Source organism: Canis lupus, chromosome 15, assembly GCF_048164855.1.
Source record: "Canis lupus baileyi chromosome 15, mCanLup2.hap1, whole genome shotgun sequence".
Lineage (NCBI taxonomy): Eukaryota > Metazoa > Chordata > Mammalia > Carnivora > Canidae > Canis > Canis lupus.
The window spans coordinates 40745718-40765545 of NC_132852.1; the positions used below are offsets into that span (position 1 = coordinate 40745718).

General features: G+C 50.8%; 1 protein-coding gene across 4 annotated transcripts in view; it reads left to right on the top strand.

Moving 5' to 3' along the window:
- Nucleotides 1–2381: 2381 nt before the first annotated feature.
- Nucleotides 2382–19828, top strand: part of VIPR2 (vasoactive intestinal peptide receptor 2) — a 59292-nt gene continuing 41845 nt past the window's right edge. For 3 of the 4 annotated variants that reach the window (XM_072776771.1, XM_072776772.1, XM_072776774.1), the window contains exons 1-2: nt 2382–2515; nt 5057–5156. In XM_072776771.1, the coding sequence (XP_072632872.1) occupies nt 2453–2515; nt 5057–5156 (163 nt within the window). In that variant the 5' untranslated portion in view covers nt 2382–2452. The remainder of the gene's footprint in view (nt 2516–5056; nt 5157–19828) is intronic. The other variant, XM_072776773.1, reaches the window with a different exon arrangement.

Sequence of the window (19828 nt, forward strand, 5' to 3'; positions counted from 1 at the left end):
CTCTCATAAAACACTGGTTTTATTCTCCATTGGGTCAAGATGATCTTTCGGGCTCTCAAGCCTCCCAAATCTGCCATCCTCCTTGATTCCTCCAATCCTCTCAGCACATTCGTTGCTTCTTGGGGCTTGTAAGATGTTTCCACTGTCCACCTTGATCTCTCGCAACCATTCTTCTTAACCTGTCACATTGAGACGTCTAGTCCTCCAAGTGCCTCCCAGAGGAAACCAGCTCCTTTCTCCCCGAAGCCTGCATCTCACGACTGTTAACGCTTACTTCACATCATGTGAACTCCTACTCGGGAAGACACCTTATGTCTGGCCCTGAACCCAGTGTAGTAATGTTTAGGGTTGGGCCCTCCACAACAAAACACGTATGTGTGCATTCACGGTCTTGATTCTTACAGGCACCCTCTGAGGTGGGTGGCAGGTATCATCGTTCTCATTTACAAACGGAGTGCAGCCCAGAGAAGTCCATCGATTTGTCCCAGGTTGAATAGTGAGTAAAAGAAATGCTTGTCAGATTGGGACACAGGGTCACTAAGCTTCTAGACCCCAATGTGCACACCTAGAGCTCCCGGAAATGGCCTCTGATACTGCTCCCCACCAGACAGATGACAGACAGACAGCTGAGAGATGTTAATGGATGCATGGGGGGCAGGTGAGGGGGTGGGAGAGGGCACAGACCATAAGAGGCCAATAAGGTAAAACTTCAATAGCTGAACCTAAGTAAAGGGGGAAGGGGTGTTCTCTGTACTCTTCTTATGATAACTTTTGTGTAAGTTTGCATTATTTTCACGCAAAGTTAAAATCACAACAAAAATTACCTGTTTAATTTTTCATTTCTTTTTTAATAATAAATTTATTTTTTATTGGTGTTCAATTTGCCAACATACAGAATAACACCCAGTGCTCATCCCGTCAAGTGCCCCCCTCAGTGCCCGTCACCCAATCACCCCCCCCCCCCCCCGCCCACCTCCCCTTCCACCACCCCTAGTTTGTTTCCCAGACTTAGGAGTCTTCATGTTCTGTCTCCCTCTCTGATATTTCTCACACATTTCTTCTCCCTTCCCCTATATTCCCTTTCACTATTATTTATATTCCCCAAATGAATGAGACCATATAATGTTTGTCCTTCTCCGATTGACTTACTTCACTCAGCATAATACCCTCCAGTTCCATCCACATCGAAGCAAATGGTGGGTATTTGTCATTTCTACTGGCTGAGTAATATTCCATTGTATACATCGACCACATCTTCTTTATCCATTCATCTTTCGATGGACACCGAGGCTCCTTCCACAGTTTGGCTATTGTGGACATTGCTGCTAGAAACATCGGGGTGCAGGTGTCCCGGTGTTTCACTGCATCTGAATCTTTGGGGTAAATCCCCAACAGTGCAATTGCTGGGTCTTAGGGCAGGTCTATTTTTAACTCTTTGAGGAACCTCCACACAGTTTTCCAGAGTGGCTGCACCAGTTCACATTCCCACCAACAGTGCAAGAGGGTTCCCCTTTCTCCACATCCTCTCCAACATTTGTGGTTTCCTGCCTTGTTAATTTTCCCCATTCTCACTGGTGTGAGGTGGTATCTCATTTTTCATTTCTAGGTGCTTTTCCATTTAATGGATAGCAAGTAGCTTGAACGCTAAAACAACGCATTGGGCTGTTAAAAGTCGATAGGAAGCTTCTGGAAACGCCCGTTTCCATCTCAGGCCCTCGGGAGACAGCCTGAGGAGAGAAGGGCTTCCAGGTGTGACTAAGGGGGACCTGCCACCACCGGTCTAATTTACTTCTTAATTTGCAGTTGCCGCACCGACCCCAGCGGCTTCGCAGGCAACAGCCCCTCCCCCCAATCGACCCGAGCGGCTTCGGAGGCAGCACCCCAACCCCCACTGGGCCCCAGCGGCTTCGGAGGCAGCACCCCCCACACACCGGGTTTCCTGATATTTTCTTGGGCGTCTCTAGCTCGTTACTTAACTAGGAGAGCAGAAGTGGGCGCAAAGCCACTGCGGGTCGCGCCCAGAGCCCCGTTTCCCTGTCCCCGAGGGGTGTCACTCCCAGCGGCTGTCCCCTGACCTGTCCAGGGCCAGCCCTTCGTCCACCTGTGCTCCTCCCCGAGCCGCTCCTCCCGCAGGCGCAGGGGAAGGGGGGCCGGCGGCGAGCGGGAGGAGGGGGCGCGGGGCTGCGAGGACAGGAGCCGGCAGCGCCGCGGAGAGCAGCAGGGGGGCCTGGGGGCCGCGGGGCCGAGGGGGCGCGGGGCGGGGCCCGGGCGCGGGGGGCGGAGCTGCGGGGCGCGGGATGCGGCCGGGCGGGCGGGTACCCAGGGCGGCCCACGCGCTCCGGCAGCCCCGTGGCAGCTGCGGGGTGCGCGGCGCTCGGACTGGCGGAGCTGGGGGCGCGGGGCCCGAGCCGCGGTGCGCGCCCGGGGCTCGGCCCATGTCGCCGGAGCCGGGATGAGGGCGCCCGCGCTGCTGCCGCCCGCGCTGCTGACCTGCTGCGGCTGGCTGCTCGCTCCCGTGAGTGCGTCCTGCGCCCCCTGCCCTCCCTGCACCCCGAGCCTCGTCTTCCCTGTCCTCCCATCCCGGAGAGGGCGCGGTTCGCCTGGTGCGCTCCTCTCCGGTGACCGGGAGTCGGGCACGGGGCCGGCCTGGGGACCCTCCCCCTCCGCCGGGGTCCGGAGTCCGGGGTCCGGGGTGCGAGGTCCGGGATTCGGGATTCGGGGCCTGAGCTCGGGAACGGGGTCGTCTGGGGAGCTCCGGGACCCTCCCACTCCGGTCAGAGCTGGGACCCGGGCAGGGAAGATGCCGTTGCGGGTCCCATCGGCCGCCCTGGATTTGCTAGAAGCTCGATCAGGTTCCGCCTGAGAAGCTGGTCAAGGAGGAGCTGATCTGGGTCGCTCCTTCCCGGGGCGTGAGGCTGGTCGTGCTGGGGAGACAGGGGACAGGGTTGCGGCCACCTGCGCAGATTCGCGTTCCCGAGGGAAATTTCAGTTCCCTTGTGGTTGAATAGCTCTCCTTCCACCCCTTGTGCTTGTTACCGGTTTGTAAGTGTTTCAGTGTGTTTGGGAGGGAGCCGGTGTGGTGAAAGAAAGTTTCCTTTCTGAAATATTCTGCTCTGATTCTTTCATCATTGTTGAAGAGCACTGGGGCAAATGAGACCGAGCAGGGTTTGTTCAAGCACTGCACTACTAGATCCTCTGCTGCTCTAGGATTCTTCCTTTTCCTTGAAGACCTTTTAAAACAAAACTGTCAGCTAGTTTCTTGCTTTCCTCCTGGGTCGTTTTCTGAGTGTGGCACCAGATCATTGGCCCCCTGGCGTCCTAGCCCCCTGAGGTCCTGTAGCAAGGACCGAGCTCTGGGCAGCTGGTCACTGCTGAGGGTATCCGTTACTTGGGGGGTAAGCACCTGCCCAGCTCCCTTGTCTGGTAGGAAGGTCCACCAGGTGTCCTGGGGTGGGGGGGGATGGTGCTTTAAAAAGACCCTTGTAAAACAATAAAATAAAATAAAATAAAATAAAATAAAATAATAAAATAAAATAAAATAAAATAAAATAAAATAAAATAAGACCCTTGTTAGTAACTGTCCCTCTTTGAAAGCTAGTTTGTTAGAAGTACCAAGAATTTCCTGGCCAATGCAGCTTTGTTTTCTAAGATCTCCCAAAGTACGTCATTGCTTGTCATGTTACAGCAATGTCAGGAGCCATAGTGTCTTTTTTAGTGACAAACATTTTTTTAAGTCAACATAATTTTCTCAATTCTGAAATTTAAAGACCATTGACTTGTTCATATATGAAAAGTATGATCTGTTTGAAACCAGCAGTTTCTTAGTTGCTGGTTGTCCTCATGAGCTGGGAGCAGGGAACTTTGTGTCTTTTAAAAATTGACGGTAAATGTGGCAAAAGTATCAGCCCTTACTTCTTTTAATTCTGTTAAGAAACTTTATTCCTGGGGCACCTGGGTGGCTCAGTGATTGAGCATCTGCCTTTGGCTTAGGTCGTGATCCCAGGGTCCTGGGATAGAGTTTTGCATCAGGCTCCCTGCGGGAAGCTTGCTTCTCTCTCTGCCTGTGTCTCTGTCCCTTTTTCTGTGTCTCTCATGAATAAATAAATAAAATATTTTAAAAAAAGAAACTTTATTCCTGGTTAGAATTTATTCCTAACTGACCATTTTGATAGTAGGATAATTAGATATAGATGGCCATAATATACCTGGAGTATGACTGTCTTACAATAAAAGAAAAATTTTGTTCAGACACAGGAGGGGGTGTGCAGTTCCAGCCTATAGTATGAGTACTGGGGGTGTGGAGAAATAAAAAAAGAGAACAGAGATCAGGGACTATTTTCTTCTAAGACTAAATGTGCAGCGTTGTCTTTTGCACACAGTAATAGGCAATATTAATCACTCTGTGCCACAGCTTTAGTTCCTATGACAAATCACAATGGGAAATCACCTCCTTATTTAGAGGCAGCAATCATGATAATCCTCCTCGCTCTTCATCTTCCTACTTACCCCTCTAATCTTTTTGAAAATCTCCTTCGCACCAAATTCTAAAGTTTGAAATGTGACCTGCAGCTCCAGAAATAAAGTTATCCTAGTATAGTTCTGTTCAGTGAGGGCAGAGGCTGTGCTGAGAGGAGGCGTGCTGGCGTCTGGGGATAGTGCCTGGTCGTTAAGAAGAGTCTTATGAGTAGACATGTATGTGCTGTAATTAAATCAAGGGCTATGAAGCGGAGGACTCAAACACTGAAAAGTTATTGGATTAAAAAACTCTGTTGCTGCCAAATTAGTACTAACAACATACAATGTATTATGTTAGTAAGTTGTTTTCCTGCTCAGAAAAAATTCTATTAGGTTTATATTTGTATTATAATTCCTTACAAAGTAAACTTTTTTTAAATAACCATGCCAGAAATATGAAGGTGATTGCTTCTTTAATGAGTGTTATTTGGGGAGTAGTTTAGAATGATGAGGTGCTTTGTTTGGTTTTGTAGAATTGTTGTTTGACTTTCCTCTTATGGTGGAATTTTTAGTTCCTTCCATTTTTTTGAACCTTGACCAGGTGAATAGTGTTCACCCAGAATGTCGATTTCATCTGGAAATACAAGAGGAAGAGACAAAATGTGCAGAGCTTCTAAAGACTCAAACAGGAGAATACAAAGGTAAGATAGGGGCTTGGTGAGTACAACAGTTTCAGCTGGATAAGCTGATAGGCAAATAGCTCATGTCTCACTCTAAAAATTGATGTTTAAAATTGTTTTAAAAATCACCTGCATCTTCAAAAAAAGTCTGTTTTCACTTTTTTAATGAACTGGTAAAACTCATATGAATATTGGGGTCCAGGGAATCCTTCCCATAATATACCTTTTAAAAGAGAAGCTCATCCTTAACAGTAACAGTATTCATGGTTTGACATAATAGCAACAGTTACTAAAATAATTTCATGGACACTGTTATGCGTTGCTGAAACAACTCTGTTATCCGTGGAAGGGGTATTTATCTGGTTTCTTGCATTTAAAAATTTTAGTTTAGTCGGGATCCCTGGGTGGCTCAGCGGTTTAGCGCCTGCCTTTGGCCCAGGGCGCGATCCTGGAATCCCGGGATTGAGTCCCATGTCGGGCTCCCTGCATGGAGCCTGCTTCTCCCTCTGCCTGTGTCTCTGCCTCTCTCTGTCTCTCTTTCTCTCTCTCTCTCTCTCTCTGTGTGTCTCTCATTAATAAATAAATAAAATCTTTAAAAAAATTTTAGTCACCTCCCAGATTATTTTAATCCAGTTAAGAATGGTGGAAACATCAGAAATCAAACAGGAAAATTAGACTTTTGATTTCTTGAAGACAGACCTATTGTGAATACAGTGAATTTGCTCATTTTATTTTCTCCACATAAAAAAAAAAAAAAAAAAAAAACACACACATGCTGGGACCACTTGCACTCCAGCTATGCACATTCAGAAGTCTATTAATTCAGAAAGGTTCTGTGATAACACCCAAATTATAACAGTAACAAAAACCTTTTGTCCTTCAGCTTGCTTTTTCTCTTTTCATTCTGAAGACAAAAATTAAAATCAAAGTAAGCCTGTGTTAAGTAAGTTTAGTGTCCTACAGAGGGACTTGAAACCAGAAGTTATGGATGTGGGTTTAGTTCTAGACCAGCGCTGCCCAGAAGAAATGGTATGTGGACCACATAGATAATTTTTAATATTCTTGTTGCCACATTAAAAAAGGGAAAAAAAAGTGAGATTAATTTTAATGTACTTTATCCAAATATATCCAAATCATTATCATTTCAATTTGTAATCAATATAAAATGTCGCTGAGAAGTTTTGCATTTTTTTGCACACTAAATCCTAGAACCCAGCATTTGATTTACACTCATAACACGAAACAGTTTGGACCTACCACATCTCAGGTGCTCCCAGCAGCCAGTGGCTCCCATGCTGGACAGCTCGGCTTCAGACCATTGCTAGCACAGGCATCGTGGGCCCTCTCTGGTCCCCTCTGGAGCCTGTATTTCCTCAGCTGAAAAATGAGGTCTCTGACCCCAGGATTCCTCCAGTCTTAAATATCTGTGATTTTTGTAATGCATACATGGTCCTGAGGCCACATCTTACAAATGGTCTGGTGGAGTTCTGACCAGAGAGAGAGGCAAGTGAAAAAGCTCAGCTCCACAGCAAAGGTGGGCTGTGCGTCTGTCCTGTGCAAAGCCATGCACTGGCCATTAGCCAGCTATGAGGATAGATGAGACACAGGCCCTGCTAGCCAGGCCCTCAAGACAAAACAACTGTCAGGTCTGTTCCCTTCAGTTAAAATTAAGAGATTTAGGAAAAATAGATGCTGAGAGGAAATAGACTTTAGAATCGTCAGGTGAGTGGCTGGTGAACCTAGGTCGCAGCAGCACCATCCCTGGGGCCTCTGCATAGAGAGGGGTGGGCCCACATGCTATCTGTCCATCCTCAGTGGGTGACCCATGGGGGTTCACGGGAGTGGGAGCTCCAGCCCCTCATGCCATCATTGCACAGTCAAGTCGCTGACATGTTCCGAGGCTGCCCACACATGGTGGCCACTCATTGGCATTAATTGTTCTCCTGGAGCAGCAGTGAGCAGAACTTCTTCATGTGAGCTCATCTCCCAGTGTTCAAAAGGCATTCGTAGGCTCTGTGGAGCCTACAACTTCCAACTCCTGCAGCCTTCTTCAGGACATACTTTCCAGGCCCTCTGCCACGAGCCATGGACACACACAGACGTTTCCAGAAGGGGGGAGGGAGGAAGACTGCCATTGCCACTGCTGGTCATAATGAAAAGCAGACCAAGCTATACTCGGTTTTATTGCCGTTGACAGATTTTTTACACACGGCGCACCTGTCCCTGCCTGCACCTGGGCCACAGGTCCCCTCCCCTTGTTCTCTCACAACTGATATTCTAGGGAAAAGCTCCCAGAATATTTACTGCTTCTTTCTTGTCACTCTTGATTTCCTACGTTCATCAAGAACATTTTGTTAACAAATAGAAAACTGACACTGTTTCAGTGGACGACAAGGGACACTTAACACTTCAAACAAAGCATTTGGCTCATGACTTTCCCTCAGAAGAATGCCCCTGACGGTTGACCCGTGCTTGGCTACATAGTGGATGGAGCTGGGCAGATGGAGCGTCTGTAAGTTTGTGCCCATGACTCACTTGACAAGTGCTGGGATGAGAAATGGGACTAGTTCAGGGAAGTTTTCTGCCATCATGAAATAGGATATTATGATCACCACAATCAGGAGGGGTTTTGTGCATGAAAGAGTCTTTATTACTAGTTATCTTACTTAGGTGGAGTGTGGCATTCGTTCGTACAGAACAATGTTCTTTTAGTTTTACTCCATTCCAATTCTGAAGGCACAGGTGTGACCCCGAGTCCTTGGCCTTCATATATGTAAGGGGTTGGGCCTATGAGAAAGCTGACGGCCTTGTGGCTGGGGGGTTGGTGGTGTTGAGGGCTGTGAGTGGCAGCTGCTCCTTACAACCCTTGTTTGTCACTATGAGAAAATGTAGGAGACAAAATGCCCAGCTTCCTATTTCCAGAATATCAGAAATACAAACTTTACATCAAATATTCCAATTTCTTAAAAGTTTACAACTATCTCTTAAAAGTTTTGCAGGAGAGAGATAAGCCTCTTGTAGGGCCCGAGAGCTGCCAAATGGCTCTCCATGTGATGGCTGCACCACTCCCGGCTGCCCCACTGTCACACAGCTCCTCGTGGTGCAGAGATGGGCCAGGACATTTGAAATCTTCAGGACAGTCCCCTTTACAGATTCCTCCTGCCTCAGTTCAGAGATTCTCAGAGGTGATCGGTTTGTGACCCGTATAGACCCCAGGATGGCAATACCTAAGGACAGAGTCATTGAAAATCCCTAGTTCACCTTGACATCAGCTTGAGCAGAAAGAACGTGGTAGTTTTAGATGAAGGCTGTGAAAGATCCTCCTTGTTGAGAGTGTGGAGAAAGATGTCACTCAAGTTTCTTGCAAAGACGAGTCTCAGACCTGGACATTGTCTTATATTGAAGGCTCTTATTATGAATATTAGTTCTACAGCAAAGATATCTGAGTATCACTTGTTTCAGGCAGAAAGAGCCCAGCTACCCTTCGGGAGAAAAGCGGTAATGTGACTGTTGCTCAGGTCTGGCCACCCTTCAGCTTTTTGTAAAGAGGCACAACTTGTGTTCTAAATTCTTTTTTTTTTTTTTCTTTTTACTCTTTGAAATATATGCATGGCTCAAATGCCAGAGATATAAATAGTAGTAAGTTACCAGAATAAAGATTTTGTAGAGGAGGTAAACCAGAAGCAGCAAGTGAAGGCATTCTGACAAGATGAGAGTGTACATTTGCTTCATGAAATTAAAAGAGAGACGGTCTGTAGTGTCTACTTTTAAATTCTGTAGGATTAAGAAGTTGGTGAAACAGAAACAAGGAAAAATTGGCTTTTAATTATAGCGAGATAATTCATATAAACCTGACAAGGAGTTCTTTTTATTATGTGCTGAATCTAAAACAAATGCAAACATGTAAATCCAGATGAAAGACAATTTCAATTCTAAATCCTTTTAAAGAATTCACTATATAAGAAAGAAAAGCTTAGGAGGTATTTAGAACTTTGTCATTTAATATTGATTCATCAGTAGACTAACTTAATCCTACTAATAGATGTATGAGGCACTCCGAGGCCTCCGATGCCTAAAAATATAGCTAAAATCCGGCACTGTTCCCTAGTGGTGGCCTGTGCCGACCTGCTGCGGGGGGGGGAATGAGTCAGCCACACAGGCTTTGCCCAGTTTTCCTGCCTGTGCAGAGTGGAGAGGAACTTTTACATGACTTTGCATTATTTACGCTGAGATCTGGAGGGGACGTGGCCTGTGCCTTGGCAGAGCAGAAGTGGCTTCTGTGTTTTCTTGAGAGCTCCCCACTCAGCTATCCCTTCGGAAGGGGGTATGGTGGTGGATGTTAGCTTAAAACCCGGGCCCTGGGCGGTGCCAAACTAGAAAACATTCTATTCTTTGACTTTGATCCACTTGTCAAGCTGTGAGGGGTTTGGATTTCCCATCCTTGCAGGCTGACGAGTGAGCTGGCCACAGTCTCAGAGATGCCTGCAAAGGACTTGGGGACCCTGGGTCAGAGACAGACTTGAATGCTCTTGGCACATAGGCCGCTTGGGTGTCATGCTCTCTCCTAGTTCCCTTTTCCCAAGTCACACAGGAGCGATGCAGAACGGCCACATGGGGCAAGGCCCACAGGCACCTTGTGTCACAAGAATGCTGCTGGCACTCCTGCCCAGCCTTGGCTCCAGAGAAGGATGCTGTGTCATTTCTTGTGGTCAGTCCAGCGGGAAGCCTCTCTCACGGACGTCTTTGAAAAGACAGTCTGGAGAAAGCTGTCACAGCCTCTTTCCGAGACATGGCCAGAAAGCATCGTCTCCAGCACAGGAGAGTGGCTTCTCCGGAGGGTTGGATTCCTGTGGATACGCAACAGCATGACTGTTACCACTGTGGCTCACTGTCCTGTGTGGTGGCGGTCATCCTGCCACACTGTCTTCAAGGGGGAGATGGAATTTGTTCCCACCACAGCCCCAAGTCCTACAGTACTTGGCATTTAAAAACATATTGAATAGGGATCCCTGGGTGGCGCAGCAGTTTAGCGCCTGCCTTTGGCTCAGGGCGCGATCTTGGAGACCCGGGATCGAATCCCACATCGGGCTTCCGGTGCATGGAGCCTGCTTCTCCCTCTGCCTGTGTCTCTGCCTCTCTCTCTCTCTCTCTCTGTGTGACTATCATTAAAAAAAAAAAAAAAAAACTTCAAAACCGTATCTAATGACAGATATTTCCCACTGCGGACCCCTGGTTCCCCACCCTGGAGACAGCCTCTCACCAATCCCACGAACAATGCATGCACAGTATGTACCCGTATCCCCTCTCCATGCCTCTTTCTATGGATGGAAGCTTGGTACCCCAGGTCCATATGTTCTGGTCTATACTTTGTCTTCCTTTCTTGTTTTTCACTTCAGCAGTGTATTTGGAGATGATTCTGTGTTGGCTTGAATATTCTGTTAAGACCTGTGTAGTGGTCTTATGTATTTCCTTAACCTGTCCAGGCTCTAGAGCTTTCAGGTAGCTTACAAGCCATGTTCTAGGGACTGCATTTGTTCATGTGAATAAAATATTTCACCAGCATTTGGGGGTGGCCTTCAAGGCACTGATCATGAAATCATCACCAGATAGCATCGTTTTAGCAGCTTTCTTATTTCTGCGGTGGTTGTGTCACATAGAATATAAGTCGTTCACATCCAGGCTTTTTCTTGCCCCTTTTCATCACAAAGGGAACTAGACAGTTCCATGAATCAGTTCCCTCAATCAAGTGGGGAAGACGTCTCCTTGTCTGCAAACTCCTCCTGGATGCCCAGCTGTTAGAGATGCCTGTCTCTGCCACGGTGGCACCTGCGGAGCCCTGCTGTCACGTGCATCATCCACTGTCTGATTGTCCTTCTCCCTGTGGAGCATGAGCTCTTGAAGAGTGAGCGCTGGTTCCTGGCTTTCTATTCCAGGTCCCCAGCAGACACGCAGTAGATGTGTAAACAGAGTACCCACCATCTTCTATTCACGTGGGTCTGAAGGGAGCTGTTCTGGAAGTTCACGGCATAGCCATGGGGTCAGCAGCTCCCCTCTGACGTCAGGGTGATGCCAGAGCCTGTTTCTTCCCCTTTCTTTTTTTTTTTTTTTTTTTCTTTTTTTTTTTCTTTCTTCCCCTTTCAATTTCCCTCTGATGTAAGCAGATCCTTGTTCTAGTCCAAATATCTCTGTGGGCTGATAAGTTCAACAGCCTGATCTGTTTTTTTTTTTTTTTCCTTAGGACTGGGTCTTTAAAAAAAATTTTTTTTAACTAGATTTCTCCTAATTCTGAACTCCTTAAAATCAGCTAGTAGCCTAATATTGGATATTTAAATAACCAGTAATTATTTATTCAGTTTTCTGAAAGTATTGACTTTAAATTTACTTTTTTCAGGAAATGAATCTCTCTGAAAAAATTCTACTCTGAATTAATTTTAATGTTTAGACTCCAAACAGGAATCACAAACACAACATCAGTTTCAAGCAGATAGGGCATCTGCACACCTAGATGCCTCAGTGGATGCTGATTGTGTTTAGAAGAAGAAAGCTGTAGCCTGAGACTGTTAATCACAGGAGGGAACTCAAAGCAGACTCACAGTGCACGGGTCAGGACCACGTTAGCTTCTCACCCCTCACAGATTCTGGTGGCTTTTCAATCATGTGGGCAGGTCATGGCCTTTCTTGACAAGGAGTTGAAGATATGAGCTGTTCAGTTGCAAGGCTTTCTAGAGTTTTCTGGATCGAGCACCAGTTCCAGGGATGGCCTCGAAATGCCCCATGGCCAGAGCCTCTGGTTTTGAGTGGTTGCCTTGTGGCATGGATGAGGGAGAGACAGGCTGTCTGGTTGTTGTTTGCTGATGCATCAGCTGGTTCTTTTATGGACTTTTGCAGCATGCTATAATTAAGTGCATGCCAGGAGGGAAGGCGCAAAGAGGAGTTGGTTGGGGTGTGATCATCCCCAGGGAACCCCAGATCGTGTCCCCGTGGCAATGCTGTGGGTTCGCAGAGATAACAGGGCTTTGAGTCGAGAGACTCTGGCGGGGGGCGGGGGGCGGGAACCAGAGAATGTGAACGTACAGTAACATCAGTTTACTTGGAACCAGAAACCGACAGTGACAGTGACTGAGGACTTATCTCTCCTCAGAGATAAAGGCAGAAGCAGGATGGGTGGGAAATCGACCAAGAAAAATGGATGTCCTTTGATTGTAAGCTAGTGGGTGTTGAGTACTGTGCTCATTTACTGAGTCCTGCTCACAACCGTCGTCTTGGTCTCCTTTTGGCCTGGTGTGTGCCGTGCTCAGGCCTGGCTGGACTTGTTCCCTCTGGCAGCCACCCTGCCACAAGGCCAAGCCCTGCAGCCTTCCTTCCAGCTCCCCTTGTGCCTTGACATTGCTTCTGTTGTGACACCGAAGGCATGCACCTTGCACAGCAGGTGCGGTGTCCCGTCTCAAGTTCCTCAGCCTCCTGGCACAAAGGCTTCTGCTGGAGGGACCCTTCCCATTCAGCACAGATGGAGCAAAGACTGTGCAGACCTCACGCAGCACCTAGGGCAGAGCATGCTGTGCACCTGAGAGGCTGTGCGGGGTCCTGTCTCAGGACAAAGGAGGGAGATGCACCAACACCCTTGTCGGGGGACCCCTCCCCATTTGATCACCAGTCACTGCGTCAGGACGTGTCAAAGTACAGAAATTCGAGAGAGCATTCTGAGCATCTCCTCCATGTTGGTGGCAGAAAGAGCCCAGGTCCCTGGACTCCTACTCAAATACTCTTTTTACAAAACCATATTTGGTATCCTAGAGGGAAGATGCTTTAGAAGACGATTTCCTTCCTCTTTAGTGACTGCTTCAGGGGAAGGGACGTTCAGGTGGGTAGACCCCACCGTTTACCAGCCAAGATCATACCAGCTTCTCCAAATGTTCATTCTTAATTGTCAGCATGTTCAGCCTAAGGTGGCTCATGAACAAGGATTCCCTCCATTGACTGGACCCCTGAAATCAGCGTTTCCTTTCCTCTGGCCTACAGTAATGGTCTTGAAGTGTCAGGACAGGAGCTTCATTGGTACCTTGTGCCTCCGGCCTTAGTTTCGTTATCACACCCCTGGGGGTGGAGGGGGGGTCGAGTCGGTTCTCTGCTCTTCTGTGTGTGAACATGGACCCGTCACAATCAGCTGTGGTTTATCTGCAAGTGGAGACCATGCAGTTGGGGATCGTAAATCCGTGCCCCAGAGCATTCCCAGACTTCTGCAGCCTGGGTGTCAGGGTTACTGTGAGCACAGTCGGGGCACTCTGGCAGCCCAAGAGTCACTGACAGAGGCACCCTCCTCCCATCCCAGCACAGCATTAATACAGCTTTTCAAATCTGTGACTTCTTTGCAGCTCCCTCCTTCTCTGCAACAGGAGGGTAGAGGCTTATTTGAGAGGACGTGGGATGGGGCTGGGCTGCACAGCTCCCAGTGACAGGGCAGTGTGCTCTTCCTGGTGCCCTCCTGCCCTATCCTGTGAGGCCTTGGGCTCAGTACCCCGTGACTCTAAAAGATCCGTGCAAGACAGTCTCCTTGCTGCAAACCACAATACAGGGATTCAGAGGAGGGAGGGTTTCCACCGGGGGACCAGGTACTGGCTCTGTTCCAAAGCTCGGAGGTGCAGGGTTTGGACGTGCAGCAAACAGGGAGAGAAGCCTGTGTCGGGCTCTGCGCTCAGCGGGAAGTCTACTTGGGATTCCTTCTCTTTCCCTCTCTCCCCCTCACCCTCTGTCTCCCGCTCTCCCCCTCTGATCCTCCCCCAGCTCGTGCATTCTCCCCGCCTACCAAAATATGGAAATAAAATCTTCAGAGAAAAAAGAGATAGAGGCTGTTAATGAAAGGTCACAGCAGCAAACGTCTCAGTGAGTGAGAGGCATGAGCATATTGCACACTCATCAGTTAACACACTCATCAGTGTTCCTAAACGGTTGCATTTTGGGGCCTACACAGGCTTCCTGAGGCCAGCATGTGCACAGATGTCTGAGTGGCGTAGATGCTGCACCTCCTTTGAGGGGTTGGCAGCCGATCTGCTCAGGCTCAACTGAGAAGACTGCTAGATGCTTGGGATTTATTGTGTTCGGCACATGTTTTTAAATATATAAGTTCAAACTGGATCTCTTCTTTGAAAAATCCTTTTGTTGAGTTAACAGCCTTAGTTAATTCTGGATTCTGCGTCTTGGTTTAATTGTGAGTTCAGGTCCCAGAATATGACCCTTACCAACGGAACCTGCCTACACTGCCATCCCTATGGGGGCTAAAACTTTCTTGCTTCCAGTGGCAATGTCCCAGCAAGTGGTATTTCCAGACAAGCTATGGCTTGCCCCAGCTACTGAGGGGGTGCCTCCTTCAGCAGCCTCATGAGGCAGAATATTGGGGTTCCCCGGCACTGTCCACAAAATACTCTTATAGCACCCTACATGTCTTTAGAGAACCTGGTTCCCTGCTGTCCAGGTGCCTTGGTGGTGACTGAGGAAGCAGCATGGTCCCAGGGCTCGACCCTAGTCTTGGTGTCTCACAGGGACCCAGGGCCTGACCTGCTTATGGGCCTGTGTACGAGTCAGGAACACAGAAGGGCCGGTGCCCAGTGGAGGTCATGTTGGTGGAATCTTCTGGCATTGGTGCTACAGGAAGACCTTTGGGTCAGGGCCCCCCTGGCAGGGCTTCCCTGGGGTTGTGTAGCCTTGGGAGGTGTAGGTGCTTAATAGACACTGGCGGAAGCAGTGAGTCCCTATTCCTGCCGATGCTGAGAGGGCCTGGCTTACCTCAGCTACAAGCTGCACTGCGTCAGGAAGGATGTGTGGCCCATGGTTGGACCAAGCATGTTCCGTTTCTGCCTCCACGGGACACGGAGAAGGTTGTCACCATGCCCCAGGCTGGTTCTATCAGCTGGTCTGGACCCTTCCAGCAACAACCCTCTGGTATCGCCTTCACACTCATGGTCTCGTTCTGACAAGTCATGGCTTTGGGTGTCTCCCCTCAGTAGGCTCCTTTCTGCTCTGCTTCTGCCAATAACCATTAGTTTTCATCATTCCTGATAGCGGTGTTTTTAAAATAGCATTTGGTACTGTCCCTGGCTCTGTGAGTACATGGATAGAGCTTGCCTTATCTCAACAGAAAATATTTTAGGAGCAAATGATGTCAGTACGCATCCTTAGAGCAATAGAAGAAGGAATCCCTCATCTAGTAGGATTTGATCGTCACTATTCATGCTTAGATGAACGGTTCTGTAGGACTTGGAGCAGTAGGATGTCTGTAACTGGACAAGTATGTACAAAGATACCCAAAGAGCAAACCCAAAACTGAAGGGGGGACTGGCAGGAAAATTTAGGAGTGAAGTGTGTTCAGATCCAGTATCGTGTTCACTGTCCAGGGGCTGGGAGTCTGCACCCTCGGCATCACCACGCAGCTTCCTGCAGAGCTCGGTTGGCGTCACTGGGGTGTCTTGTTGACAGTAGACACTGACACAGCCCGGGCACAGCGTGTTCTCTGTGCAGCTCCTGCGGCTGCTGGGGGTACAATGTCTGTATCTCAACCCCGTGCTGTGTACACAGCTCCAGCCCCGGGAAACCACGGCCCGAGTGTCCAGGAATGGTAGCACTCTGGGAACATCTCTGAGCAGAAACTCACGGCAACGTAGAGGTGAGGATATTGTTACGTTGCTGCTGGTTGTAACTGCAGTTGCTCACTGAAAGCTCCAATGGCAGACGTAGGGCCAGGAACAGCTGGTATGATTTTGACCATAGGACATAGGATAAATTCTATCACTATTGCCCAAGTGACCTGAAGCTTCAAAGTAAGAGGGTTGCTTCAAGATGCCCTGACCACCCCTGGGAGAAACGACAGGGGCCCAAGCTGCCCATTGGGGGCGCATCTGTCCTTCGAAGCCTAGGTGCCCGTGGAGCCTGGCATCTAGTCTCGCTGGCTCTGGGGCCCTCAGGAATGCTGGTCCCTGTTTGTGAGCACCAGGCAGAGGAGGATGCACCAGCGTCCCCAGGAGCCTGTCTGCAGTAGCCCGGGGGCCAGCTGTGGGGCCAGCAGGCAGGGATGGGCCAGTGGCCAGTCAGCTTGTCTGAGGATTCAGGTCAGAACACGTGACTGGGGTCACAGACAAGGCTCTTTAAAAAACGGTTTCTTCCAACTCAATTGGTGAGTCATTTCGTCGGGCTCTTAGTTTTTGTTTTGTTTTGTTTTTAAAGATTTTATTCACTTATTCATGAGAGACACACAGAGAGGCAGAGACACAGGCAGAGGGAGAAGCAGGCTCCATGCAGGGAGCCTGATGCGGGACTGGATCCTAGGACCCCGGGATCACCCCCGGGGCCAAAGGCAGATGCTCAACCACTGAGACCCCCAGGTGCACCGAGCTCTTAGTTCTTTAGATTGATCCTATGCATGGAGGGGGCTGGAAATGGGAAACAAACCAATGGTCTTGACCACAATGGCCAAAATGAAGATGATTCATGGCTTTAAAGACCGTTAAATTAAATTAGAATTTCAGATCTCAGAGGGTCTGTGGAAAACTCCTGGGAGGTTGCAGAGCTATGCCTGTCAGGTGCCCTCTGGTTATTTTAGTGGGAGGGCAGAGTACAGCTTCGGCCACCCAGACCTCTGGTGGCGGCCAGCCTGCTGAGAGTACCTGCCCTGTGTTTACCTGGCTCGTTCTTCTTCTGCAAGGACACGGAGTGCAAGGCAGGGGGCAGGGGGGTGTCCTCAAGGAATAAAACTGAGTGAGCCACGCAAAAGCAGAAGGGAGTAAAGGCTTCAGAGGGACCCCTGAGGTCAGTTCCTGTCAGGGCCAAGACCGCTTTCCTCTGTATTCGAGCTTGTCCTCTGTCCAGGAGGCTACAGAGCAGGGACTGCATGAGGACCGGGGATGCAGCTGGGAGACAGAGGCCCCCTCCGACTGCACGAGGACATGCCAGTGGAGGTTCGTCCAAGAGAACCTGCAGGAAGAGCAGCAGTATCTCTGAGGAGCTCAGGGCCCAGCCTCCTCACCCCCGGAGCCACTGAGGAAGGCCCCTGCCCACCCTGGCGCCCAGCACCCCCCCCCACCCGCTGCCCAGCCCAGGCGGAGCTGGCCCCACCAGGTGCGGAAGAAGCAGACTCATCCTGATCCCAGATGGTCAGAAATGCGGGGCCTGACCTGGCGCCTGGGTGGCCACCCCCTGATCAGTCTGTTTCCCATTTCCAGTCCCCTCCGGGCATAGGATCAATCTAAAGAACTAAGAGCTTGGGGCACCTGGGGTGCTCAGTGGTTGAGCATGGGATCCTGCGCGGATGGGGCAGGGCCCCATGTCATGGCCTTAGGGACCATGGATTCCCCGCATGCTGGCAGAGGCACCAAAGTTGACCTGGGGGCTGCATCTCCATCCCCCCTCGTGGGAGCTGGTGCCACATGGAAATGCGCTTCTGGTGGGTGTGTGCGCTTTGGTTCCTTAAGGCACAAGAGGCCTAGAATCCTACAGATACACTCCGGTGAGATGCTCTCAGTGTCCCCCCAAGTCGGGGAATGTCTGAGCCTGTGGATGGAGGAGCTGCGGGGTTGGCCAGGGCCTGTCTCATGGCCTCAGGAGGCGGGACCTCCCTCTGCTGCACAGTGTTTCCCAGGTGAGCCGTGAGTCTCTTCCCGAATGACCCTACTGACCCCGTAAATCGCTGCACTTGCTGCTACTTCTTCTCCTGGCAGATGACTGGTGCTCACACCAACAGACAGATGAAGGCAACACCACAGCGAGCGACCACACGGACGTTCATTGTCAAAGTGCTTCACCCCATTTGGAGATGTCCAAGGAGGAATCTGGCTTGAGTCACCACTGCCCCACCCTGGCCCGGGTGCCGTCCCCACCACGGGCGGTGAGACCAGAGTCCCCAGGCCGAGCCTGCCAGCCTGGCACTCCCAGGGACTGCCACCAACCCAGGCTGCAGCTGCTCCCTAGGCTGAGTGGCCTGCTGTCTACACCGCAGCCACAACAGCGCATCGCCTCAGAGGCCATGTGGGCCAGGGGCTGGGGGAGTGGTGAGTGGGGGGAGGGGGGGCGTAGGGAGAGGAGCAGGGGCTGGAGTCCGGAGAGGCAGGCGTGTGGACACCCCTGGAGAGTGGGAAGCCCTGCCCTGCCCGCGGTCTGGTTTTCTGCTCAGTGCACTGACCGGGGCCCACTGCTCAGAGGGAGAAACTGAGGCTTAGAAGGGCTCTGCCTGTGCTTGCAGGCAGAGCTACACATGTTGGTTTCTGGTCTTTTTTGAGCAAAGTTAAAAAAAATAAGAAGTAAATGAAACTCAGGTGTACAGCGAGGCCCTTGTTCCCGGGGTGTGCAGCATGGCCGCGGGGGGGCAGGGAGGCTGCCGAGGGACCCGGCACCGAGACCTCACGCTTGGTCCGCCGCCACCGGATAGCGTCCCCCCGCAGTCCCCCCGCAGTCCCCCGGCTCGCGCAGCTCTCCTGTCCCGTCCCTGTCTCGCTGCCTCGAACTCTGTCCCTGGCGTCTTCTCTCAGATGTGGCGTTTCTCACTCGCACTCACAGCCCCTGGAAATCCGCAACGGAAGCTCGTCTTGTGGGGCTGCGGGTGGCTTCCCTGGGACTCGGGCTGCCCTGCGGGGCGCGCCGGTGGGGAGAGCCGCGGGCCGGCGGGCTCCTTGCTCTGCAGCCCTGCGCAGGCGCAGCTCCGGGCGGGCCCTCCGCTCGCCCTTTCCCTGCAGCCGCTGAGTCTGGGAGACACTTTGCTGCTTCAGACTTTCCACAGCGATTAAGCTTCTGAACCAGGAGCTGCTGGTACCATTTCCTGTTACCTGTGGAGGGAAGCCTGCGGCCAGGGACTGCCCTGCAGCGCCAACAGTTGCTCGGTTCGGTCCCAGCCACCTGTTCCTGCCGCCGGGCCTCAGCCCCCGTCCCCCCGTCACTGCTTCCTACAGGACCTCAGCCCCTGCCCCATCACCCATCACCGCTTTCCCGCGGGTCCTCAGCCCCTGTCCCCGTCCCTGTCACTGCTTCCCCATATGACCTCAGCCCCTGTCCTCATCCCTGTCCCATCCCCGCTTCCCCGTGTGCTGGGGAAACACTGTGGGAACCCCAAGTCCACCTCTGAGAGCCATGCCCACCGGGCCCCCTAAGGTGTCTGTCTCTGGGCTGATATTCGTGGGGACTGGATTTCTCTTGCCGTGGAAAGGTAGATGGCTCTGGCCTGGCCATGGCCTGTGGCACCCCAGGGCCCTCATGCACAGAGGGTGGCCCCCACAGGCGTGGCCCTGGTCACAGCCCGGTCTGAAGCACCAGCACAGTCACCCCACTGTCAGCCCATCCCCTGAGGCCTCGGGAGGAACTGGCCTCACAGCCGTGCCCTTGGCCCTGTGCCCCGTGCTCTCTGCATGTAGTGTCCTGATCTGGAGGGCAGGAGTGATGGCAGCGAGTCACCCCAGCCCCGCGAGGCCCAGAGCACACGCGGCCCTGGCCCTTGTGGCCCCGGCCCTTGGCCACGGGGAGCCTCATGCAGCGCGTCCACGGGCCCCTCCCTACAAAGACAGTAACACGAATGTGAGGTGCATGGTGTGCTTCTCCTGAAAATTCCCCGATGTTGATGTCACTGCAGAAATGAGAACAAAATCCAAACCTGAAAACAACACGTGCACCGTCATCTGTGAGAGTCCTGGCTTGCCTGGAAACCAGAGAAAACTGGTTAT